At 39.5% G+C, this 27,727-nt stretch overlaps 1 protein-coding gene across 3 annotated transcripts; it reads right to left on the reverse strand.

The window, feature by feature from the left end:
• LOC140708563 (uncharacterized) lies at positions 1-27,725 on the reverse strand. 3 transcript variants are annotated; one of them, XM_073009603.1, is made up of 6 exons: positions 27,597-27,725; positions 27,130-27,269; positions 16,545-16,621; positions 15,523-15,553; positions 11,228-11,350; positions 1-9,853 (listed from the first exon to the last, which is right to left on the reverse strand). In XM_073009603.1, exons 1-5 carry the CDS (start codon positions 27,669-27,671, stop codon positions 11,242-11,244), a joined length of 432 nt encoding a protein of 143 aa, XP_072865704.1. In that variant the 5' UTR covers positions 27,672-27,725; the 3' UTR covers positions 1-9,853; positions 11,228-11,241. The 3 variants fall into 3 exon arrangements, with proteins under 3 accessions (XP_072865704.1, XP_072865699.1, XP_072865701.1); XM_073009598.1 differs by having other exon boundaries at positions 27,567-27,725; XM_073009600.1 differs by lacking the exon at positions 27,597-27,725 and adding an exon at positions 27,361-27,555.
• Positions 27,726-27,727: the final 2 nt, after the last annotated feature.

Consider the following 27,727-nt stretch of genomic DNA (forward strand, 5'->3'; position numbering starts at 1 on the left):
GCAACTAGGAGGAAGAGTGTGATAGAGATCTAAATTAATACAATTGAAATAGAGAAATAATAGAAAAATAAAAAAACAAAAACTTTCTTCTGAAAACTAACACAATTGATGAACCCTTAAGACTGGCAGAGACAAAGAGACAGAGAAACAGAGAAGGCAATGATTATAAATAATTAGAAATAAAATAGTGAATATTACTACAGATTCATCAGCCATTATAAAGATAATAAGGAAATATTATGAACAACTGTAAGTTCATAAATTGAACAGGTTAATAAATATAAACTGATTTCTCAAAAACTATAAACTACCAAAACTCTACCAAACTGAAAAAGACAATCTGAATAGTCCTGCAACTATTATAGAAATTGATGTTATGACTAAAATGTCCTCCAAAAATAAAAAGGCCCTTATGGTTTTAGTAGAGAATTCTATCAGTTTTTTAAGGAAGAATTAACACCAGGTTTTCATAAAATATTCCAGAAAATAACAAAAGGGGAAATATTTTATAACCCATCTTATAATAAAGCTAGTATTAATCTGATACCAAAACCAGACAAAGGCAGCACACACAAAAAAGAGAGAAAACTGGCTGGGTGCGGTGGCTTGCACCTGTAATCCCAGCACTTTGGGAGGCCAAGGCAGGCGAATCATGAGGTCTGAGTTCGAGACCAGCCTGGTCAACATGGTGAAACCCCATCTCTACTAAAAATACAAAAATTAGAAAGGGCCTGGTGGCAGGTACCTGTAATCCCAGCTACTCAGGAGACTGAGGCAGGAGAATCACTTGAACCTGGGAGACAGAGGTTGCAGTGAGCCAAGATTGTGCCATTGCACTCCAGTGTGGGTGACAAGAGCAAGACTCCATCTCAAAAAAAAAAAAGAAAGCTATAGACCAATATCTTTTATGAACGTAGTTATAAGCACACTCAACAAAATACCAGAAAACTGAATCCAGCAATGTACGAAAAGAATTCTCCTCAATCACTAGGTGAAACTTATTCCATTTATGCAAGGTTGAGTCAACTTTAAAAAAATCAATCAACATCATCCACTATTCAAAGAGGCTAAAGAATGTACCAGCTGACACCAAAAAAGAAACATTTGACAATTCACAGAACATACAGTGTCCATGAGTTGAAAGACTCAACATAGTAAACATATTAATTTTCTCCCAATTGATCAATATCTTTAATGCAATTCTTATCACAATCCTAGCAATGTTTTATACATTGCTGGGATTATACATGTATATATGCACATGGTATTCTCAAACTTATACAGAATGGCACCTGCCCTAGAATAGCTAAGACTCTTGACAAAGAATAATAAAGTGAGAAACATCACTCTGCCTGATATTACCACTTACCACTTACTAAACAGTTACAGTAATCAGTAATGTGTGGCATTGGTAGAGGACTAGACACACAGAACAGAGAACTCAGAAATAGATCCATATAAATATGTTCAACTAATTTTTGACACAGGCAGAAAAGCAATTCAATGGAGCAAGGAGAGTCCTTTCAAGAATGTTACTGAGCAATTGGACACACGAATTGCAAGGCAAATGATGAACCTCAACCTATGTCTCACACCTTATACAAAAACTAACTCAAAAGGGATAAGAAATTTAAATGTAAAATATAAGACTATAAAACTTTTAGGAAAATATATAACAGGACTTCTCTGTAAAGAATAGTTAGGCAGAGTCCTTAGACTTGACAATAAAAGCACAGGCCATTAGGCAAAAGGCCCATAAATGAGACTTCATCCAAATTAAAAGCTTTTGCTGTGTGAAACCCACATGAATAGAGTAAAAAGACAAAGTAAAAAGACAAGCCATAGATGGAGAGAAAATATCTGCAAACCATGTATTCCACAAAGGACTAGTGTCTTGACTATACAAAGAACACTCAATGGTAAAAAGCATCCACGTAGAGTGGGAAGAAGACTTAACAGGTATTCTGCCAAAGAGGATGATGTATGGTAAACAAGCACACGGTGAAATATTCAACATCATTAGCCATCAGGGAAATGCAAATTAAAACCACAAAGAGATGTCACTAAACACCTATTAGAGCAGAAAAAGTGATGACAAAACCAAGTGCCGGGAAAGGTGTGAGTACTGGGGCTACTTCAACATCGTAGGGTGTGATGTAGAAGAGCCACGCAGGAGTATAATTGGGCAGTTTCTTACAAAACTAAACATACAACTAAACTCAGCAATTACAACTCATGTTCACACAACATTTACACAAATGTTATAACAGCTTTCTTCATAACAGTCAACAACTAGAAACAATCCAGGTGTCCTCCAATGTGTGAATATCAATAAACTGTGAAACATTCATACCTTGAAATACTAGTCAGCAAGAAGCAGAAAGATTGCAGTAGGCAACTTCCGGGAAATTTTTCTGACTGAAAAACAATCATAGAAGGTTATATATAACATCTAATTATATAACATTCTTACAATGACAAAATTTTAGAGCTGGAATGCAGATAACGGCTGGCAGGGGTCAGGTGTGAGTGTGGAAGACAGCGCTTAGGCAACTGTTTTTCTCAGTGACTATCAATTTGAACTCTCCATGTTTTCATCTAATAGAGAGAAATTATCTTTGTCACAAGTTTGTGAAGAGACAATGCAGACGCACCAAATGACAGTTCAATCTCCTCTTTCTTTGCTTCCTTTCTATTACATTTCCAAAGATGATTCTGCAAATGGAAGAACTCTTCATGTTTTATTAAGACAGCGATAATAACTACAGTATTACAATCATGTCTGCCCTTGCACTGTACTTTTAACCTTTTAAAACTATTTTTAATCTACCATTCTATTTCATGCAACAATCTTTTGAGGGTAAAAGGCATAAGACAGGGAGTCAGTGTTGGTGCTATAAATGCATGCCATCTATTGTTTTAAATGGACTTAGCATCTCCCCATAAAATAACTGCCTTTGAGGTTAATTTGAGATCGCAAACGAATAATACAATCTTTAAATGCTTTTGACTGATGAATTGTGGATGAGATTCCTAGGTCTTCTGGTTAACAATCTATTAAAAAGGCATGCATTTTAGGGGTCCTTAGAGAAAACAGTCACAGTGAGTCCCCACTTGTGATAGAACAGCCAGAACAATTGGAAATGACTCACATTGTTCACTCAGCTGCCTGTACCCCAAATTAGCTGGAATGGAACCCCACCTTATTTACAAGCAGGAGCTGCCCTTGGGCTAAACTTCCCATGGGACCTATGGCTACTTCCGCCTTGTAGGAAGGTTGCCCACAAGACACATCCCATGAGTCCCCCTGGTTCTGCTGGCTTTCCCAGATAGCTCTGCGGCAGCTGCTATCCCAAATCCAAAATGCTGAAGCCTAGTGGTTTGTTCCCTACAGACAGGATTCTTGGAAGAGAGAACCTGAACATACAGATCATCCAGAGAATATCAGAACTCTCCAGTGGTGATGATAACCCCAGCCCTTGGCTACTCAAACCTTCTTGAACACTGCAGAGTTGGTCCTGAACCTGCCACACACACAAGGTGGCACAAAAGCACTCACCTGGCATAACAACACTCCACTAACCAGGCCGAGTAACCATTACTGCAGGAGGAGTAACCATTACTACTTTACTAGCAGTTATACAGAAATGACTTGATTATTCTAGTAACTGGGCTGCTGTCTTCAGAAAACAGTGATTGATGTATTATCAGCACAAATTTAAGGTATATTTTAGGAGTAGCATATATAAATGGACACATCTAATCACAAGGAGTGTATTTTACACCCATCAAAGTATCAGGTAAACTTGGTGCACAAATCTTTAGAATTCTTATGTTTATCTACATAAAATGATGGAGTTGCTACATCAAATCATCAAATGAGGTAACTATGAATACATTGTTAAGAAGAGTGGTCCTTTTTTAATGCTAAAATTGCTTGTGAATGTTTAAGAGTTCCTGAAAGTTTATAAATTGCACTAAGTGCTAAAAGAATCTCATGGAGTATTTTGTGACTTCTCAAAAATCACATAAATCCTCCAGGCATCGTTCACATCTCATTTAGTACTATTTCCTAATTTTTAATAACAAGATCACATCAACATTTTGATATAAATGGTTTTATTTTTAAACTTGTTTGTATCCCATTACAGATGTATATTTTATGAGTAATTTACTTTGTAATCACAGAAGACTATAAAAGGACCCTACGAATGCTATCAAAATATATTTAGAAGAGGTGACTTTTTTCTAAAATCAAATAAATGTTTAGAAATTCCTTTCTTTCTTTCTGAAACAGGGTCTCACTCTGTTGCTCAGGCTGGAGCGCAGTGGGGTGATCATAGCTCACAGCAGCCTTGATCTCCAGGGCAGAACTGATGCTTTCACCTCAGCCTCCTGAGTACCTGGCACTACAGACACCACCATGCCCAGCTAATTTTTGTATGTTTTTGTAGAGACCTGGTTTCATTGTGTTACCCAGGCTGGTCTCAAACTACTAGACGCACGTCGTCCCCCCTCCTTGGCTTCCCAAAGTTCTAGGATTATACACGTGACCACCATGCCTGGCCAGTAACATTTCTTTTGACTTCCTATATTCAAGACTAAAACCAATAGATAAATGTATAATATGCTTCTTGTAGTATAAAATACAAAATGTAGAGTGACATTAGCACTCACTATTAATAATGCATATTCATATTGCTAATTATATGAAATTTATATCAGTAGGTTAGTCTTCAAGTCTAGGATTATGGTTCATTCTTTCTCTCTGTCTCCTCACTGAGTCTTAGCATATTTGGCATTCAATAAATAATTCTTCAAAGAATCAAGTAAGAAACTTCCAGATAAGAGGCAGGGAAAGAGAAGCTAACGATGGATAAACTTAAGTCAAAAACAGAGGTCTAATGGTGGGTCTGATCTGTACTATCAGTGGCGAGCAGGCTCACAGGTTGTGCCACTATGTGAAAGACAATATAAAGAAAACATTTGGATCATGATTCCAGAGTTTTAAGAGCCTTATTTATAATTGGTTTGATTTCTAATCATATTATCTGATTATAAAAATGATTTTTTAATCTAGAATGCATTTAAGTCAATATCTTTATGTCTTTTTTACCAACATAAATTGTTTATGCTTTCCCCAAAGCACTAAATGTTTAGTGATGAGCTCTGTGACAACATGAGAGATACATAAAGATACACACACACACACACATTTGTGTGTAGTGTCTGCTTTTATATGGTTTTTCAGCAGTCTTTTAATAAAAAGAGAATTATGCCCTTTGACTCAGGATCAGCAGAAAACAGCAGGGAGAAATGAAGTCTCAGCCATGCCAGGCAGTATCTAGGAGCAAAAAGCAGTTTCAGCAAAACTGGATTAAGTCAGTCCAAAGAAACAACCACTATCCTAATCTGTTAATCCACACATCTGGTCCGCACAGGCTGCCCTGCTTCCTAATCTGTTAATCCACACACCTGGTCCGGCACAGGCTGCCCTGCTTCCTAATCTGTTAATCCACACACCTGGTCCGGCACAGGCTGCCCTGCTTCCTAATCTGTTAATCCACACACCTGGTCCGGCACAGGCTGCCCTGCTTCCTAATCTGTTAATCCACACACCTGGTCCGGCACAGGCTGCCCTGCTTCCTAATCTGTTAATCCACACACCTGCTCCGGCACAGGCTGCCCTGCTTCCTAATCTGTTAATCCACACACCTGCTCCGGCACAGGCTGCCCTGCTTCCTAATCTGTTAATCCACACACCTGCTCCGGCACATGCTGCCCTGCTTGCTCACAGATGTCCTTAATATTGACCAACCATTCCCGTAGAGGGACAGGCATCTTAACTTCCTGTACGTGAATCTCCATCTCAGTGTCCGCTGCCAGGAAAGCTGACCTGAGGCGTACAGAAAAGCATTGTGGTATTACTCATTTACACAATGCATTCTCGCTTGTTTGTTTTCTCCCTTACAGAGATGGGATCTCTCTGTTGTTCAAGCTGGTCTCACACTCCCAGACTCAAGCAATTCTCCCATCTTGGCCTCCTGAGTACCTGGGAATGCAGGTGTGAGCCACTGTGCCCAGGTCCACATTCTCACTTTACAATCCAAAATAACGTTTACTTACTGCCATAGAGTGAACAGTAACGTCATGACCTTAGTTAACTTTTCAGATAAACATAGTTCTCAGTGTCTTTTCTTAAATGGACACACTTTAAGTTGGCCAGCTCTTTCTTCTTTCCTTCAGTTCTGAGAGCCTGAGCTTCCAAGTTCCAAGAGAATGTCAGTCTCCCTCACAGCAGAAGACGGGTGCTGGTAAAGGTGATCTTCTCCCAGCAGCAGGTGGCAGATGCAGACCGCAGCACCCAGTGAATTCTGGATACTTGCCAAAATCTCCAATGCCTCCAGGACCAAGATAATCACTAGGAAAGCAAAACATATGTAAATGACAAGATCTCAGAATGCCGAGTGGAAGGACAGGGACACACACACACACAAAAACGCAGAAGGGATCATGGTGTATATTGGCTATGTGTGCAGCGCAACTCAGAGAGTCCCAAGCATGTGCCAGCTGAAATGTCTCTCTGGCTCCTGCACGGTCACTGATGGCAGCTCCACACTGTGAAGCTGGGAGGCCTGATTTCTATTCAAACGGATCCTCCCAAAAGCCACAGGGAGATTACTCTGGACACATGCCAATCATCGCTGCTCCCCATGCCACATGCCAATCCGCAATCCCCATGCAAAGCAGGCCTCAAAGGAGAAGGAAGAGGGAAAAGGAATTCCTCTGACTTCAGAAATGAGAAAGCTGTACGACCAGAACCTCTGACTGGGCAGAACAGGACATGCAAAAGGGATGACCCCCAGGGGTTCACTTATGTAGGACACCCAGGAACTGGCAGGAGGAATGCCAAGCCCAGCTACAGGCCTTCAGCGCCTGGATGAGCAGCCACTGGGGCCAGCTGGACATGATGTCTCAAAGAGAAAGACAGCTCCTCTTCTGAGTGGGGGCAGAAACATAACACACACATGAAGTAAATGCAAACAGAAGAGGACTAAGCACATGTCTTTGGGAAATTCCCAGTGACTCTTTCCTTGGGCTTTATGGAAGTAATATAAAAGCTTACTATGTGTTAGCTACTCTAGCTGCTTCCTCTCCATGAAATCTCAGAGCAAAACACCGATTCAAAAGAAATCAGCAGAGACTGAAAACATACGTTCACACAAAACATTGTACACATAGACACAGAAGCACTGTTCACAACAGCCAAAAAGGGGAAAGAAGTCAAATATCCACCAAATGATAAATGGGTGAACAAAATGTAGTGTATCTATAAAATGGAGTCTTATTCAGCAATTTTGGAATGAAGTGCTGATATGTGCAACTACATGGATGAATCTCAAAAAAATATGCTAAGCAGCAGCAGCCAAAAACAAAAGGCCACATATTATATGACTTCATACAGGGACTTTCTAGAGCAGGTACATGTACAGAGACAGAAAGCAGACTGGGGTTGCATGAGGCTGGGGGAGTTGTGAGGTGTGGGGAGTGACAGGCAGTGAGTGCAGGGTTCATGGGGTAAGGAAAACCCTCCAGAATTGCAGAGTGGTGATGTCTGCACAACTCTGAATATAGCAAATATAATTGAATTGTATACTTTCAACATGTAAGTTTATGATGTGTGAATTATATATCAATATACTTTTAATTTAAAAACTAAAATACATTTTTAAGTAAAAAAAACCTTAAATTCAAAGTTTTGGATCTTTGTGGTTGAAGGAAGAAAGGGTACAACCCACCTGTTCTTAATGTCCCACTGAACCTTTTACCCTATGGTGATGGCCCTGGACGTGCCTCCACAGACCCTCAGGTCCCACAGAAGGGCTGAAAACGGCAGCTTTGACATCCATGGCTGACCAAGTTCCATGCCCATTCATGCACATCTCGCCTCTCCTTCACCTTAAGGAAATCCACAGCAAGAGGACACAATACACTGACAACAACAGCAGAGGGGGGAAAGAGTAACAATCACTAAAACATCCCCCAAAATAGATAGCTAACATTACAGGAAGCACCCGGAAAACGTGGGATTCAGTGATGAACTTGCTAGTTGCATATCTTGAAAGAAGCTAGAAGACAACACAGCTTCATTAACTGATTACTGAATAAGACCCCAAATAGAAGAATTCAAACATTTTTACTGGAATTTTTGCCACTAATGATGGGTGGTGGGGAGCAGTAACTGTCACCTGGGTAAACTCCTCCTAGCAATTTATAGTAAGACAGGAAGTAATCACAAAAGAGACAGGACTCTGACATGCTTCTAATAAAGCAGCAATAGAAATAGCCAAGCATAATACTGTCCTTCTCCCATTGCCTATCTGGAGGTCATCCTCAAAATTGAACTTTACTGAATTTTACAGCATTTGAATGAAGACCAAAATGTTACAAGGAAATTGAAAAGTTGACAATAATGCCCCATGAGACTGAACCTGTTCAGTGAATGCTGTTGGTATTATTTAATATCATCAAGAATGGGGCCAGACATGGTGGCTCATGCCTGTAATCCCAGCACTTTGGGATGCTGAGGTAGGTGGATCACTTGAGCCCAGTTCAAGACCAGCCTGGGCAACATGGTGAAACCTCCGGTCTATAATAAACACAAAAATCATCTAGCCATGGTGGTGCACACCTATAGTCCCAGTTACTCGGGAGACTGAGGTGGGATCTCTTGAGCCTGGAAAGTCAAGGCAACAGTGAGCTGAGATCGTGCCACTGGTACTCCAGCCTGGATGACAGAGTGAGACCTTGTCTTGAAAAAATAAATTTTAAAAATGCATATGAAACTAGCAGAGAGGATTTTCCATGTTCCCAACACAAAAAAATCAACTGAGGTGATGGATATGCTAATTACCTTGATTTGATCATCACACATTGTACGATACACAGGTATCAAAATATCACTCTGTGCCTCATAAATATGTACTATTATTACAAAGCAACTAAAAATAGGAAAAAATAATGCATGTGGTTACTGTCTGCTGACAAATTTGTTAAGAAGGTAGATCTCATGTCATGTGTATTTTACCATAATTTTAAAAGTTGATATAAAGCTTAAATAAAAAAAACCAAATGAAAGTGGAAATCAGAATGTATTCGATTAGCACAAGTGCAGTATTGCGTACAGAAATCTTAAAAGTTCTATAAACCATTCATCCCTTTGTTCTCCCTTTTTAAAACACACATGGTTTTCACTGGGCATGACGGCTCACACCTGTAATTCCAGCAATTTGGGAGGCTGAGGCAGGAGGATCACTTGAATCCAGGAGTTTGAGACTAGCCTAGGCAACATGGTAAGACCTTGTCTCTACAAAAAAATAAAATTAGCCAGGCATGGTGGTGCACTCCTGCAGTCCCAGCTAATCAGGAGGCTGAAAAGGGAGGATCCCTTGAGCCTGGGATATCAAGGCTGCAGGGAGCTGAGATCACACCACTGCACTCCAGCCTGGGCAACACAGCAAGACCCTGTCTCAACAATAACAAGAATAGCAATAAACAACAATAACACCATTTCTGGCTATACACAGTGGCTCACACCTGTAATCCCAGCACTTTGGGTGACCGAAGCAGGAGAATCGCATGAAGCCAGACCAATCTGGGCAACACAGTGAGACCATAATGCCACACAATAAATTTTTTAATTACAAATTTTTTTAAACTAAAACATAGTTTCTCACTGAAGCACAATATTCAGGCACAGGTTTAGCAAAGAGGAACTCCAACACAGGAACCACACAGCAAGCCACTCCCAAGCGCTGCAGCACACCAGGAATGCGCACCTTGTCCCAAGACACTGTGGAAGACACAAGTTAGGTCAAGTGTTAGCCAAGACTTTCATCTCATCCCAGGAAAACATTTGTTTCCTAAAGGGGAAGACATGCCCTTATTGCATCTCAGTAAGTCTTTTTTTTAAGCTCTTGGACATGGAAATAAATACATATGATCAGGAGACTGGGGTTCAGTCCAACTTCCAAAAACAGACCAGTCCCTCTTATTAGAGGGAGGGTCAGGGACATGGTTCAAACTCAAAACAGGAAGCTGGCCAGGTGAGAGACTGGGATAAGAACCAAAGCGTCTTACTCAGGTGTGGAGATAAAGCCAGGCCTGTCCCTAGCCCTGAAGTCCATCTCCTGTCTCTTTCCCATCAGGAATTTGCAATCAACCTGCATGTCCACCAGGAACTTGCAGGTCCAACACAAGCCACTGACTGACCCTCCTTGCCCTACCCACTACCCTGCAGTATGACCACAAGAACACCAATGACTGACCCTTCCTGCCCTGCCCGCTACCCTGCAGTATGACCACAAGAACACCACTGACTGACTCTCCCTGCCCTGCCCGCTACCTGACCCTATGACTGCAAGAATGCCACTGACTGACCCTCCCTGTTCTACCGGCTACCCAACTGTATGACCACAAGAAGAGAACACGATAACAAACCTGAAAATGAATCCTACTGGAAGCAGTGGCTCACTTTTTAGAGATCCACCAAGTCCACATTCCTGTGAAACAACATCTGGAAGTGACCTCTACCTCCTGCTAGTGCCTATAAAAGTGCGTATTGCCTGAGGGCTCCATTCAGCCGTTGTCTAGACTTTTGTGCCCACTTTTATGACAGTGAAAGGCCCTTGAGGACAGTGACTAGTGCCCTCCTGACTCTGACACTGGTTCAAAGCAGAGGGCTCACAAGCCTTCCCTCTGCTCTTTTGTCCCTGCATACCACTAAACTAATGACAAAGATATTACTCCTTCCAGAAACCCAGCTGCCGTGTAAGTGCTGATGAAGGTGACTTCACGAACTGCCACACGGTATAATAGTTGATGAAAACACATTAGCAGGGGGCAAAGTCAGAGACCAAGGCAGCCCGGTCTGGTCCCTGCTGTGTCTTTCACTACACTCAGATGATTGAGAGAAAACCTTCAATCACTCTCAGCCTCAGATTTTCCTTTGTATAACAGAAGGGTTTGAATAGTGTCAGAGGCTCCTCCCAGGTCTAAAATTTAAAAATACTAATAATAATGCTCACAGACAACCACTGCATATGCTTTCCTAATGATTACCCTATTTGCAGGCACCTCAGATGAAAGAATTACATTTCTTTCAAATTATAACATGTGGTTTCCATATTTCAACCTGAATATATTTAACAGACAGAAAAATACTTACATGGACCACGGTAATCATTGGAATTCACCAGGATAATTCATATAAAGATTAACAGGAGACTTCTCCACGCAATTTTCTGCGGCAATCTGAATTTTGAGCATCTTCATTGCAGTACAGAGGTCACTGACAGAAAAATTTAAGATCCCACAGTAAATACAAACCTAAAAAAATCCAGTTATTAATAGGTGGCCATTTCAATTTTTTGTCTATATATGATTAACATTTTATAAAATACTATATAAAATAAGCATCTGTGGTTTGTTTAAAGTAGCCAATTATTGAAATAATACTGAGCCAACAGTAGAGGAAGAGCACAGAACATAGCCCCACTGTGCTGGAAGGCTTTTGACCGTGCACCTTCAAGTCCTGTCTTAGGAGAAAATTTCTTTATTATTAAATTGAATTTCCAAGGACAATCCTCCCATTTAGTTATCAAAAAGAAATGATGATGATGATGCCAAAATAATGTCTCCAAATAACTAGATATTAACTAGGAGGCCCTCAGAGCACTTGAAAAACAGACATTTCAATCATTTCTGCATACACTTCTGCTCCTGGAAGAAAAACGAAAGTTTAATTTGTTTCTCCATATTTAGTCTGAGTCACACATATTTTTTCTTTCTCTTCTTTTACCATACTAAATTATCTCTTCTTTTAAAAAGTTAGAACACTAATTTTTCTAATTATGTGGCAAGGGGCCACAGAGATGAGAGTCTGCTCTTGCTACATTCCTTGGTGTCTCCGGGATTCCTTTCTCTGGGACACCTAATCAATAAAACCTGTAGTAACAAGAACCTTCTCTGGAGGAGACATCACAGACTATTCATAAATAATAACAGGTCTTCAGGCATGTAAAACCTCCCCTTACTAAACCTATCGCTAAGAATGAAAAAAGGCTGGGTGCGGTGGCTGACGCCTGTAATCCCAGCACTTTGGGAGGCCGAGGCTGGCAGATCACGAAGTCAGGAGATCGAGACCATCCTGGATAACACGGTGAAACCCCGTCTCCACTAAAAATATATATATATATAAAAAATTAGCTGGGCATGGTGGCAGGCACCTATAGTTCCAGCTACTTGGGAGGCTGAGGCAGGAGAATGGCATGAGCCCAGGAGGCGGAGGTTGCAGTGAGCCGAGATTGCGCCACTGCACTCTAGCCTGGTCGACAGAGTGAGACTCTGTCTCAAACAAACAAATGAACAAACAAACTTAAAAAAATGAAAAATATATCTACCCTCAAAACCTGAGTTTATACTAGTGATGAAACACGAAAAAACCATGACATAAAATAATGACTGGATTTACCCCAGGGATGCAAGGATGGCTCAATATATACAAATCAATCACTGTGACACATCATATCAACAGAATGAAGGACAAAAACCAAATGATCATTTAAATTGATGCTGAAAAAACATTTGATAAAGCTCAACATCCCTGCATGATTAAAAACCCTCAAAAACGGGATATAAAAGAAGCATACCTCAACACAATAAATGCCATATACAACAAATCCACAACTAGTATCATATTGAATGGGGAAAAACTGAAACCCTTTCCTCAAAGATCTGGAACATGACAAGGATACCTACCTTTCACTACTGTTATTCAACATGGTACTGGAAGTCCTAGCTAGAGCACTCAGACAAGAGAAACAAATAAAGGGCATCCAAGTTGGAAAGGAAGAAGTCAAAGTACCCTTGTTTGCAGATAACATGATTTTATATTAGGAAAAAAACTAGACTCTGCTAGAAAACTATTAGAACTGATCAACAAATTCAGTAAAGCTGCAGGATGCAAAATCAACATACGAATATCGGTAGCATTTCTATATGCCAACAGCAAACAATCTGAAAAAGAAATCAAAAAAATAATCCCATTTCCAAGGGCCACAAATAACGTACCTCAAAATTAACTTAACCAAAGAAGTGAAAGATTTCTACGATGAAAACTATAAACCACTGATGAAAAAAATTGAAGACACAAAAATGGAAAGATATTCCGTGTTCATAAATCAGAAAAATCAATATTGTTAAAACCCACTACCTAAAGCAATCGACAAATTAAATGCAATCACTATCAAAATACTAATAACATTCTTTACTGAAATAGAAAAAAAATGCTGAAATTTATATGGAACCACGAAACACCCAGAATAGCCTAAATTATCCTGAGCAAGAAGAACAAAACTGGAGGAATCACATTACTGGACTTTAAATTTACTACAGAGCTATAGAAACCAAAAAACCATGGTAGTGGCATAAGAACAGACAGACAGACAGTGGAACAGAATAGCTTACCATTCTGAGAATACTCAGAGGTAAATCCATACATCTATAGTGAACTCATTTTCAGCAAAGGTGAGAAGAATATACATTGGAGAAAGAACAGTCTCCTAAAAAAATGATGCTTGGAAAACTGGATATTCATATGCAGAAGAATGAAACTAGATCCCTCTCTCTCTCACCATATACAAAAATCAAATCAAAATGTATTAAAGACTTAAATCTAAGACCTCAATCTACGAAACTACTATAAGAAAACTTTGGGGAAACTCTCCAGGACACTGAACTAAGCAAAGCTTTCTTAACACTCCACAAGCACAAATAACCAAAGCAAATGTGGACAAATGGGATCACATCAAGTTAAAGACTTCTGAACAGAAAAGAAGACAATCAACGAAGTGAAGAGACAACCCACAGAATGGGAGAAAATATTTGCAAACTACCCATCAGGCAAGGGATTAATAGCCAGAACACACAAGGAACTCAAACAACTCTATAGGAAAAAACCTAATAATCCAATTAAAAATGGACAAAAGATCTGAATAGACATTTCTCAAAAGAAGACATACAAATGGCAAATAGGAATGAATATGAAACAGTGCTCAACATCATTAATCATCAGGGAAATGCAAATCAAAACTACAATGAGATATCATGTCACCCCAGTTGAAATGGCTTTTATCCTAAAGACAGCAATAAGAAATGCTGGTGAGGATGTGAGGAAAAGGGAACCCTCATACACTGTTGGAGGGATTGTAAATTAGTACAACCACTATGGACAATAGATTGGAGGTTTCTCAAAAACAAACAAACAAAAAAATCGAGCTACTATATGATCCAGCAATCCCACTGCTAGGTATAAATGCAAAAGAAAGGCAATCAGTATATTGAAAAGATACCTGCACTCCCATCTTTATTTCAGTACTATTCACAACAGCCATGATCTGCAAGCAACCTGAGAGTTCATCAATAGACACTTAGAAAGAAAATGTGGTACATATACACAACGGAGTACTATTCAGCCATAAAAAAGAATGAGATCCTGTCATTTGCAACAACATGGATGGAACTGGAGGACACTATGTTAAGTGAAATAAGCCATGTGAAGACAAACTTCACATATTGCACTTATTTGTGGAGTTAAAAATTAAAACAACTGAACTCAGGGTGATAGAGAGTAGAGGGATGGTTCCCAGAGGATGGGAAGGGTAGGGGGATGGAGAGGAGGGACGATGGTTAATGGGTACAAAAATATAGTTAAATGGAATAAATGAGATCAAGTATTTGATAGCACAACAGGGTGACAACAGTCAACAATAATTTATTGTACATTTAAAATAATTTAAAAATTATAATTGGATTGCTTGTAATAGAAAAAATGTAAATGCCTGAGGGGATGGGCAGCCCATTTACCCTGATGTGATTATTACGCATTGTATGCCTGTATCAAAACCTCTCATGTATATGCCTGCATCAAAACCTCTCATGTAACCTCCCGTAATACATACACCTACTATGTGCCCACAAAAATTAAAAATTTGACATAAAAAACAATAATAATAAGGCTGATACTACCTCTTAATAAGGGAGCAAAGTCACTCCATGCATCATAGCAAAGATGCAAATTCTACATCACATAGGTAATGTCCCTTTGCAAGAATAATAAGCCGTGGATGACAAGGGACAGAATTGAGTTACTCAACTGTTATTTTAAATTTCAGTTTATGACTATCATTGCTCACCTATATAATTATCAGCTTCCACTCATACCAAAATACTGTATTTCTTTAGGAAATGTGATTTTATAATTATTTTCAGGATTAATGGAACTGAACGACATGTTCAGAACTGAGGATTTCCTACAAAGTTTCAGGATCTAGCATAGCATATCTACACTAACAAAACGTTCGCTATAAAATATTTTATACACACGTGTATGCACTTTGTCAAGTATGATAACTCTCCAGTAACGGGACTTTTGTAAGGACTTCCGGAAGACCACCAACTCACCATGGGAACATGAGGTCAGCCACCGTCAGCTCTGCAGAACAACACAAGTACAAAGCATAAGCAAAAGGACCGTAGAACACAAATACCTCCTAAGTCTAGTGTGGACTTCATTACACACTGGTATAGAAAGTAAACTCATAGACCAGGTGTGGTATGGCCCACACCTGCAATCCTAGCACTTTGAGAGGTCGAGACAGAAGGATCGCTTGAGCCCAGGAGTTTGAGACCAGCCTGGGTGACAGAGTGAGAATCCATCTCTACTAAAAGTTGTTTTAAACAACTAGCCAGGTATGGTGGCGCACACCTGTAGTCCCAGCTACCAAGGAGGCTGAGGTGGGAGGATCACTTGAGCCCAGGAGGTCAAGGCTGTCACCAGCCATTCTCACACCACTGCACTCTAGCCTGGGCTATACAGTGAGATTCTGCCTCACAAAAAGTAAACTCACAAACACTTCCTGGAGACTTTGCAACCAAGCACTAAGCCTGGCTGGGACACTTCCTATGAACATAACTAGACATAGGAGAAGCAAACTAGAAATATGCAGACAAATTTGTTATATTTAAGAAGCACTAATTCATTCTTCAACCAACTACCAAGCCAGATTACAGCTATTATTCAGCACCACTTAGACCAATCCTAGTTCAATGCCATCTCAAAAAAGACCATAAATCTTAGAGGACGGAGCCCCGAAGAACATGGTGGCTGTAATAAAAGGCATGTCTAGATTATGACCATGATCATTTACACCAGATCCATAACATATTCTGCAGAGTTCCTCAGTCCCACAGCAGAAACTTCTAGAGTCTGTTATTACAGTGTAGCTTTATAGACACACAGCACGCAAAAGGAGGAACAAAACTAAAGGGCTCGCAGTCACCCTAGGGGGCGGGAGCTCAGTGGCTCAGAGGACGCTGCTGGGGCTCATTTCCGGAGTTTCTGAGGAGAACGCTGAGTGATTCTCCTGCCCTGAAGCTCCGTGAAGGACACAGGTAAGCAACACTACATTTAGAAACTATCTTACCGTTCCAACTAATGTGTTTCAAGTACCAATATTTTCCTCCTCCATAATTGACAAAGGCCATGAGTATGAGAGGGATCCTAGAAGAAGCCAACAAGGAGAAGCCTTTCAGGGTTTGCAATGTGAGAAGGAAGGGCTGAACTGCAAGACACATTTATACTCTCAAGGTACAGTTACACAACAATGCAATTCTCCTGAGCAGTTTGTTACACAAGACAAGACATCAAGGCCAAAAAGCTTTTTGGTTTTGCTTTTTTTTTTTTTTTTTTTTTTGAGACGGAGTCCTGCTCTATTGCCCAGGCTGAAGTGCAGTGACATGGTCTTGGCTCACTGCAGCCTCAGATAAAATAAGAATGATGCTGCCTCCACAGCATGGACACCTTCAGGGGGTATGTGGGGCTCCCTGTAGCACAGTGGGTGCAGGTAGTTGCAGGACTACATAATTACACATAAACACACTTTCAGCTCTTAAGGACTTTTGCGTATCTTTTACTTTCTAGGCTAGAAAGGATTTCTTGGATGTAAAAGTAAAGGCGGTGGCTCACGCCTGTAATCCCAGCACTTTGGAAGGCTGAGGCGGGTGGATCACCTGATGTCAGGAGTTCACGACCAGCCTGGCCAACATGGTGAAACCCCGTCTCTTCTAAGAATACAAAGAAAGTTAGCTGGGCGTGGTGGTGGGTGCCTGTAATCCCAGATACTTGGGAGGCTGATGCAGGAGAATCGCTTGAACTCAGGAGGCAGAGGTTACAGTGAGCCAAGATTGTGCCACTGTACTCCAGCCTGGGCAACAAGAGTAAAACTCGGTCTTAAATAAAATAAAATAAAATAAAATAAAATAAAATAATGATAGAGCTTTCATTAAACACTTGAGAAGGTAAAAGAGATACACATTCCCCGCGGCTAGGATTCTTACCAATAATACTATTTAGATTAAAATAGCAAAAAGTTGGAAATGACCGAATTCACTCAAAATAGGGATGACTAAACACAGAATATGACAGCTATGTGATAGGATGTGATATAGCCATGAAAGTATCAAGAATGTGTGCTCTGCCCCCACAAAGAAACAGGAAGACGAAGAAAAACTGTTAAATGCAAAAAGCAAAAACCCAGCATCTACATTCCATTACAAATAAGTACAAATGCATATATGCACACCGGGAGCATTTGAAAGCAACTTTGGGGTGATTGAAATGGTTAATGTACTGGGTTCGTTTTTTATATGGTTGCTTTAATTCAAAAAGAAATCCAGATGACATTAAATTGATTTATATGATTAACAAAAGATAAATACATTAACCAGTTTTTCTTTAAAGTGAGATTTCTACCTGGGAAAAGCTCTTTTGAGAAGTATACTGTACTCTGGCTTAAACAAATATCCAGTGCATATGACTTTCCCCCTTGTTTTTGGTGGTGAACAGCTCAAACATGTACAGAAGCAGAGAAACTAGCACAGGCATACTTTGAGACACTGCAGGCTTGGTCCCAGACCACCACAATAAGGCCAACATCACAATACAGCGATTCACACAAATCTTCTGTGACCTAGTTTATCTAAAAGTTACGTTTACACTATACTATAGTCATTTAATAGGATTATGTCTAAAAAGGCAATTTAAATACCTTAATTTAAAATACTTTATTGCTAAAAAAGTTAGTGATTATTTGAATGTTCAGCAAGTCCTAATCTTTTTGCTAGTGGAGGGTCTGGCCTCCACGTGGATGGCTGCTGACTCATCAGGGTGGTGGGTGCTGAAGGCTGAGGTGACTGTGGCAGTTTCTGAAATCAAGACATGAAGTTTGTCACATTGACTTTTCCTTTCATGGACGGTTTCTCTGTAGCATGCGATGCTGTTTGATAGCATTTTACCCACAGTAGAACTTCGTTCAATATTAGTCATTCTTCTCAAATCCTGCCACTGCAGAGATTGTGGCAGAGTGACACTACGTCTCAAAAAAAAAAAAAAAAAAAAAAAAAAAAAAAAAAAAAACCTCAACTGAGCACATACATGAGGATCTATCTGTCAATGTTTTTATTTTGTTCAATTCTTCTGTAAGTAAAACTCAGTGCTCCTGAACTGGGGATTATTTTTGTCCCCCAGGATACATTCAGGAATGTCTTGAGACATTTTTTGATTGTCACAACTAGAGAATATGGGTGCTTCTGGCATCTAGTGAGTAGAGGTCAGAGAAGCTGTGAGACATCCTACAAGTACAGGACAACATTCTGTAAGAAAGAAATCTCAAGACCCAAATGTCATTTATGTCAAGGTTGAGAAACCCTAATCTAACTTATGCTAGTAACACACTGTCTTGATTACCATAGCTACAGAATACATATCTACACACTATAGTTAATATAAATCCTCCAATATTATTCTTTTGTAAAATTTTCTCAGCTATTTTAAGCTATTTTGATTTCCATATCAATTTTAGAATCAGCTTATCCATTTCTACAAAAATTCCTGTTAAGACTAATTGTATTGACACTGAATCTATAGATCGATTTGGGGAGAAATGGCATGTGAAAAATACTGAGTCTTCTAAGCCATGAACACAATAGATGATTTCATGTATTTAGCTTTTCTTTAATTACTCTCACCAATGTTTTGAAGTATTCAGTGTAAAGGTGTTAAGGTCTTGGACACATTTTGTAACATTTATCCCCGATTAATATTTTTGATATAATAGATGTTATTTTGAAATTTTCAACTTCCAATTATTCATTGCTGGTATACAGAAATGCAGCAGAGTCCTTGTTAGATTCATTTATTAATTCCAGTAGATTATGGTATGATGTCATATGAAATAGAAGCAGTTTTTCATTGTCACATTACATGAAACAAAAGACAGCTTTAATTTTTCCTTTCCAAACTACATGAGTATCTTTTTTTTTTTGCATTAAAATTTAAGGATGCATTAAATTTCCTTTCCGATCAATGTGATTGACTCAACACATGGTTCAGCAGTTACTAATATGCACCAAAGAGTTACTACAAGACTGTAATTTAAACCCAGGCAGGCAATTTCAAAAAGCTATATCTGGTAGCTTTTCTGCAAAGTGGCTGTAACCCAGATATTCTATCTATGTGAAGGCAGCTGAACAATATTTCTATGAAAAAGGTATTAGCGAAGGACCTGACACATTATCTTAGGAGATACACTATCATTCTACTGCTATACTGGGTACCTTTTGCATTGTCAATAGCCCCCGTGATTAAAAGAGAGAATATGACAGACATCTTGATTCATACTGTATTTCAATCATCTCACTTGATCCTTCAAACCCTATGTTATGTGTTTTTTCATTGTAGAAATTAATGCTCAGAAATAAATAGCACACTACAAAATGCCATAATTGAAACCCAAGCTTGCCATCCTCTGAAACCCATTCTTCGACCATGATACCATGATGCTTTTTTCAAGTGATAAGGCTTTTCCTTCTCCTCTAATGACTTTTTCATTCACCTCTCGACACCTTGGCTTTATGGCGCGCGCACACACACACACAGAGGTTAGGTTAGCTCACCATTATTTCTTTAGTACCTGTTATTTGATTTTTTTGCCAACCAGGCACGGAACAAACTAACTTAATTTTTCATGTTGCATGTAGTTTGCTAAATGATAAGGGACATGTAGTAATAAAATAATATCCCAGAGGGCATTTTCACATTTTACTTGCTGTTTCTCTTAAAATTTCCATCGTTAAAAGAGTCAAGCAGCCATAGGCTCTGGATATAATAGCTTCAGCTGCAAATTAAAAAATTGTCTTTATGGATGGAAGGCGTGAAATCTCTCAGACAGTCTCTCAGCTACTCTCCCACGGAACATTGCAGTGTGTTCAAACAAATGAGGACAGTAGTGAATAAACCAGTCATTTAAACTTGTGTAAGATTTTCCATATCTGGATTTCAGATCATTTTAGAGGCAAGTATTAATTTATTCTTTTTTCTCCTAATTTTTCTTATGGACAAATTTAGGCACAGAGGAGATGACGAACTCGGCAGAGAATCAGGAGCAAGACATTGATGGAAAATACTGATTCAAATGCTTCCTACTTGCATTTCTCATAATGAAAGCACAGCCACACTGTGACACTTGTATTTTATGGTTCACTGAAGAGCCACAATAACAAATTTTAAATACCTATCAAATGTCATAAAATGTCATTTAATATTGTTCTTGGTTTGTAAAGGGAAAATGAAAACTGATAAAGTTCATGCATATTTTGTGCTGGTTCAATAAACGAAATACCATACTATAAGACTTTCAACAAATATATAGTCAATTGTAACATGGTAATATTAAATAAGAGGGTGCTACACTTTCTCAAGAGAAAGAAGTCATATTAAAAAGGTTATTTTAACGATGCTCTAAATTTCTTTGGCTGCATCACAGCATAGGTTCAGTTGATAATAATAATTGCCTTTGAACAAAGTACTCTAAATTTTTACAAGACTCCAATTCTCCTGTGCAATTATGGAATTTGAAATGTAATTCTCCCTGGAACTATAAAAGAATTAAGACCAGAGAAATACTGTTAAGAATAAAGCAAGAGAAAAAGGAATTGCTTCAAAGACCCTTTTTATTCTTCTATTTCTTAGTGTCATGTTATATTCCAAGTCACTGTGTTGTTATGGAAAAGGACAATGAGAAAAACGACTCTAGACAATTGAACATTTCTACAATGCTGACTCAGGGATATTTTTTCTCTTGGTAATTATGTATTAATTCAATATGGACATCTGTGTGTGAAATCCTCAAAGAATTTCCAGAGGAATGGATGATATGTCAATGCACAACTGTCTGACATTGGTTTATGTGGACTCAGCACTGTGTTAGGCACAATGGTTCAGGCAAATGATTTGGGAACATAGCCCCTACTCCAGATCTGCATGGCATTTTTATATCATTTGAACTGAGATGTGGTTATTACAACTTAACTTCTATCTCTATTTCACATTCCATTAATCATCAAGTCCTACAGATTCTATCACCTTCACAATCTTTCAAATCTGCCCATTTTACTACATCTCCAATACCACTATTAATAATGATCATGATAAGCTCCTAACTGCCCTCTTTGCCTTTAATCCTATCCACTTTAACTCATTCTGAACAACAGTTTGGAAATAAAATTGTGTATGTATCACCCCTCCATTTTAAACTGTTTCAGAGTATTTCCATTTAACTCCTGCTAAAGTTTAAGCCGATCAGCATAACTAGGCAAGGTGCTCCATAAGCTGACCCTTCTTAATTTCTAGCTTAGATTTTTCACTCCTTCTGCAAATATTTCATCCAAATTAAATATCATGTAGTTTCTTGAGCAAGATAGATTCATCTCTCTTCTTCTCCCAAGTCCATTTTAATTTCCTCCTTCTAGAGCGTACTTCCCCTCACCTTTCACCTGGCTCACGTTACCAGTCTGCTGAGACTTAGTTCAGAAATCACATCTTTCATTTTGTCTTTCCCCACCCTCTCCTCTCCTATGAATTAAGTCTTTCTTCTATGTAAACAATTAGCTTAGGCATTTATAACTATTACCATATTTACATGGTTCTGTTGTCTTCCATGAACACGTGTTAGATCTTAGAAGACAAACTTACGTTTTATTCATCTTATGAAATTTGTCCTACACAGGATCTGGCACATGGTTATCCATTCAAATGTTTGTGAAATAAATATGAATAAACTCAAAGAGAACATATATTAACTTTGTCCTAATTTGCACATTTCTCTATTTTATTTCCTTCACTGCAAACTATCCCCACTGAGCGAATAGGCATCTGAGTTCACAGTGTTGATTTCTAACATTTTAAAACAAAAAACTATGTTTCAATTATAAATCATGTATTTAAATACGAATACTTGCTTCATCAACTATAAGAGCATAAATTGTAATACACATTTTCTCTACTGACGTGTTAAAATGTAGGGCAGAAATGTGTGTTTTATAATTAATGAAACAAAATTCCTTAAGGTCTTACCATATGCTTGGCCCCATGCTGTGTTTTATATTAATTAATTTTCTTAACCTTCACCACAGTCCTATGAGGAGAGTATATTTATTATTCTCATTCTAAACATTAAGTTCAAAGAAAGGTAATTTTCCCAAAGTTACCCAGATTTTAAGTGGCAATTGTAGGACTTATCTCTATCTTACTCTACTGTCTGAAACATTCTTGATATTCCTTTATTGGGTTCAGTACTAAGAAGAAACCATAGAAAATAACATTATTGGTCCTCATTTTAGAATATTCTTTCCTTGGGTTCATCATACACACATGTGCACACATAAACACAAATATACACAGTAATTGTAAACAGTGTGGTAATTTCTTTAAATTTTGTTAAAATACCTCCTGAGAAAAATGAAGAGAAGTGAGAGAGAGAATCTCACAGCTTGAAGACTATCTTTATGAAATAAGACAGGCAGAAAAGAATAGAGATAAAATAATAAAAAAGAGTAAACAAAACCTCCAAGAAATATGGGATTATGGAAAGAGACAGAACCTATGACTGATTGGGGTACCTCAAAGAGATGCAGAGAATGGAATCAAGTTGGAAAGCATACTTCAGGATATCATCCAGGAGAACTTCCCCAACCTAGCAAGACAGACCAATATTTACATTCAAAAAATTCAGAGAACTTCAGTAGGATACTCCATTAGATCGATCCCAGGACACAAAATGATCAGATTCCCCAAGGTCGAAATGAAAGAAAAAATGTTAAGGGCAGCCAGAGAGAAAGTCCAGGTCATCTACAAAGGGAAAGCCACAAGACTAACAGTGGACCTCTCAGTGGAAACCCTACAAGCCACAAGAGATTGGGGCCAGTATTCAGCATTCTTGAAGAAAATAATTTCCAGCCTAGAACTTCATGTCTGGTCAAACTAAGCTTCATAAGCGAAAGAGAAATAAGATCCTTTACAAACAAGCTAATCCTGAGGGAATTTTTCACCCTCGGGCCTGGCTTATAAGAGCTCCTGAAAGCAGCACTGAAAATTGAAAGAAAAAATTTTTACCAGTCACTACAAAAACACACTGAAATACACAGACCAGTAACACTATGAAGCAATCACATACACAATTCTGCAAAATGACCAGCTAGCATCATGATGACAGGATCAAATTCACACATAACAATACTAACCTTAAATGTAAATGGGCTTAATGCCTCAATTAAAAGACACGGAAAGGCAAGCTGGATAAAGGGCCAAAACCCATCACTATGCCGTCTTGAAAAGAGCCGTCTCACATGCAAAGACACACAGGCTCAAAATAAAGTGAGGGAAGAAAATTTACCAAGCAAATAGAAATCAGAGAGAAGAAGGGGTTGCAATCCTAGTCTCTGACAAAACAGACTTTAAACCAAAAAGATCAGAAAAGACAAAGAAGGGTATTACACATAATGGTAAAGGGTTCAATTAAGCAAGAAGAGCTAACTATACTAAAACATATATGCACCCAATACAAGAGCACCCAGATTCATAAAGCAAAGGGTCACAAAGAGACTTAGACTCCCACACAATAATAGTGGAAGACTTTAATACCTTACTGACAATATTAGACAGATCATCGAGACAGAATTCTAACAAAGATATTCAGAACCTGAACTCAGCTCTGGATCAAGCAGACATAGTGCAATGTTAAGTCTATAGATTTGGAGTTGTTTCTAGCCTCCACTCCTGGTTATTTCCTACTGATTAGCTGTGTGGCATTAATGAAGTCACTTAACATCCCTCAAATGGAGTTTTCCCATAGATGGAATGGGACTAGTAATACAGCTAGATTTACAGCTATTAAGATAGAATATTTTGTTAGTGGAAGAAAGAGATGGATAGATAAAAAGATGAGATAAGTCTGGGGAAAGAAATCAGGTCTTTTAGAGATGTACATTAGGGATTTAGAAATTCCTCCCATAGGCATGTAAAATTTAACTTGGATTACATGAACTGATTAATGTACATGATACAATTCATTAAATTCAGAAGAATTATTAATTTATGCTTACTAGGTTACCTATGACAATGAACTTTCTGACATTGAAAACTCCAAGGTAAGTAATAGCTACAATGTATTTCCCTATATAGTTGATATTTTACTAGATTCTACATGCTACTAAAACATTCAAGTAAACATAGTAGTTAAGACTTGGAATCAACCCAAATGTCCATCAGTGACAGACTGGATTAAGAAAATGTGGCACACATACACCATGGAATACTATGCAGCCATAAAAAAGGATGAGTTTGTGTCCTTTGTAGGGACATGGATGCAGCTGGAAACCATCATTCTTAGCAAACTATCACAAGAACAGAAAACCAAACACCGCATGTTCTCACTCATAGGTGGGAACTGAACAATGAGATCACTTGGACTCGGGAAGGGGAACATCACACACCGGGGCCTATCATGGGGGGGCAGGGGAGGGATTGCATTGGGAGTTATACCTGATGTAAATGACGAGTTGATGGGTGCTGACGAGTTGATGGGTGCAGCACAGCAACATGGCACAAGTATACATATGTAACAAACCTGCATGTTATGCACATGTACCCTAGAACTTAAAGTATAATATTAAAAAATAAATTTAAAAAAAGATAGAGCAATGAGAATAAAATATTTCAAAATCTAATTCCCCTAATAACATTAATTTAATGTGATTTTAATATATTTTACATAATTAACATCATATAACGAATTTTATAATAAAATGTGCTTTATTATGACAAAACTATTCTTCCTTGACTGGATTTACAAATAGCTGACAGCAGTTACTTGCCCTTGACTTTTGTGGAGACCACAATCTGCTGGTTTACATTATTAATTTGTTTAGAGACTCATTTTCCTAATTAACTGAACTGAGGCAAAACTTCCCAAGTTCCAGAAATTAATGATATTTTATTCACTGAGTATTCCAGGTAAAAAGGGAATTTTTGCTAGGATTTAGATAATTGTCTTAATTTGCTTCATAGCTTTCTACTTACCATCATTAGCGTTTAAGAGAGGTAGTTAGGAACCAGGTGTGTATTCTAACAGGCACAGGTCATCAGTTGAATGTATCTATAGCTGATTCAGCCTGTGTTAAGTGCCTCCTCGGTAAAATATGTGCACATGATTGCACTGTTGAAGGTGCATTATCAATAAAGATACCATGAAATTGCAAATCAATTCATAAAACACTCAAACTTTTTCTTAAGAATAGCTTTTTCTGTGTTTTAATTTTTTTCTCAATGATAATGTTAGCTTTAAAAGACACACTGAGGTGCCCCAATGCTTCCTCTCTTTGTAAGTTGTATCTTGGTAAGTATTCAGAACAAAAAATAAGCATACAAATTTTTTAAACTTCGTTGTGGTAAAAGCTAAGACACAAATACACACACACTAGCCTAGGCCTACACTGGGTGAGGATCATCAATGTCAGTCTCCCATCTCCACATCTTGTCCCACTGGAAGGTCTTCTGAAGCAAAACCACACATGGAGCTGTCATCTCCCATGGCAACAACGTCTTCTGAAATATCTCCTGAAGGACCTGCCTCAGGCTGTTTTACAGTTGACTTTTTTTTTTAAATATAAGTAGAAGGAATGCATTCTAAAAAAATGCCAAAAACCATAGTACACTAAATACATAAACCAGTAACACAGTTGTTCATTATCATTATCACCTTTTATGTACTATGTACTTTATTTTTATTTTTATTTTTTGAGACTGAGTCTCACTCTGTCGCCAAGTCTGGAGTGCAGTGGCATGATCTCAGCTCACTACAAGCTCCACCTTCCGGGTTCACGCCATTCTCCTGCCTCAGCCTCAAAAGTAGCAGGGACTACAGGGGCCTGCCACCACCCCTGGCTAATTTTTTCTATTTTTAGTAGAGACGGGGTTTCACTGTGTTAGCCAGGATGGTCTCGATCTCCTGACTTCGTGATCTGCCCGCCTCGGCCTCCCAAAGTGCTTGGATTACAGGTGTGAGTCACCACGCCTGGCCTGTATGTGTTATACTTTTACAGAAAGAGGAGCTCAGTAGGTTTGTTTATGCCATCATCACCACAAACACGTGAGTACTGCCTTGCATTACAAGGTTAAGATGGCTATGTTGTCACTAGGCAATGAGAATATTTCAGTTTCATTATAATTTTATAGGACTACCCTGATACATGCAGACCATGGCTGGCAAAATGTTGCTATGCAGTGCATGACTATATTACATTGGAAGAGAGAGAGAATATGCTGACACTCCCACCTGGTTCATGCGCCAGCAGGAGGAGGTCGCTCTCCAGAGACTGCAAGAGAAGGGGTAGAACTCCTCATTGCCCTGGCTGTTCCTCCACCACTTCCACCGAGACTGTGGTACAGCACCCGAAGCTTCCTACCCAGCCCAGTCCTGGCCGGGCAGGCCCCGCAGCGCTCCTACTCCCTCTTCCCGGCCCCCGGACTTGCTGCTGCTGCCACCACTAGCGTGGATGTCAGTACAACCATTGCTGCTGTTGCCCTTAATGCACGGGCCCACCATGCGAAGCTTCTACTACCTGGCCACACCGCAGCCCTGCCCCCGCCATGGCCACAGCTGGCCATCCTCTTACCGTTCTGGCCCGCTGCAGTCTCCGTAGCTGCCACCAACCGCAGTGAGGTGAGCGGCAGTCCCAGGACATCTGCAAGTTGCCAGCATGTAACTCCTCCTCCTCCTGGCATAGAACAGCTGGGCAGGCAAAGCCAAAAAAGCCTAGAGAAGCACGCAAAATGATAGCGTTAGAGCCTCACCCTGTCATCCTGGCCACTGGGTGGCAGGGGCTGGTCTCAGTGAAGGCACTCACATCCACCCTCCGAAGTCCAGCCTCTCCTTTTGGTCCAAGCGGACCAGGAACTGGGGCCTGGAGTGGAGACTGGTAACACCACATTGCCTGGCTCCAATCCACAGGAACCGCTGGGTTTGCTCCTTGGGGAGCAGAACCAGCAGGAACTCAGACCCAGCAGCCCTCCCACCCAAGCGCCGGTTCCCGATCCTGATGCCTCCACCCACAGAGCCCTGTCCTCCCGTGGTGTCCGTTACTCCGTGTCTGTCGTGCCTACGGGTCCCAGGTGGTCTCTGCAACACAGAGAGAAAGGTCGTGGCCCGGGGAACCATAGCGGGTGTTGGGGCCTATGCCCTGCTCAGGATTCCTGCGGAAACGCTGCGAGCTT

Source organism: Chlorocebus sabaeus, chromosome 2 (assembly GCF_047675955.1).
Source record: "Chlorocebus sabaeus isolate Y175 chromosome 2, mChlSab1.0.hap1, whole genome shotgun sequence".
Classification (NCBI taxonomy): domain Eukaryota; kingdom Metazoa; phylum Chordata; class Mammalia; order Primates; family Cercopithecidae; genus Chlorocebus; species Chlorocebus sabaeus.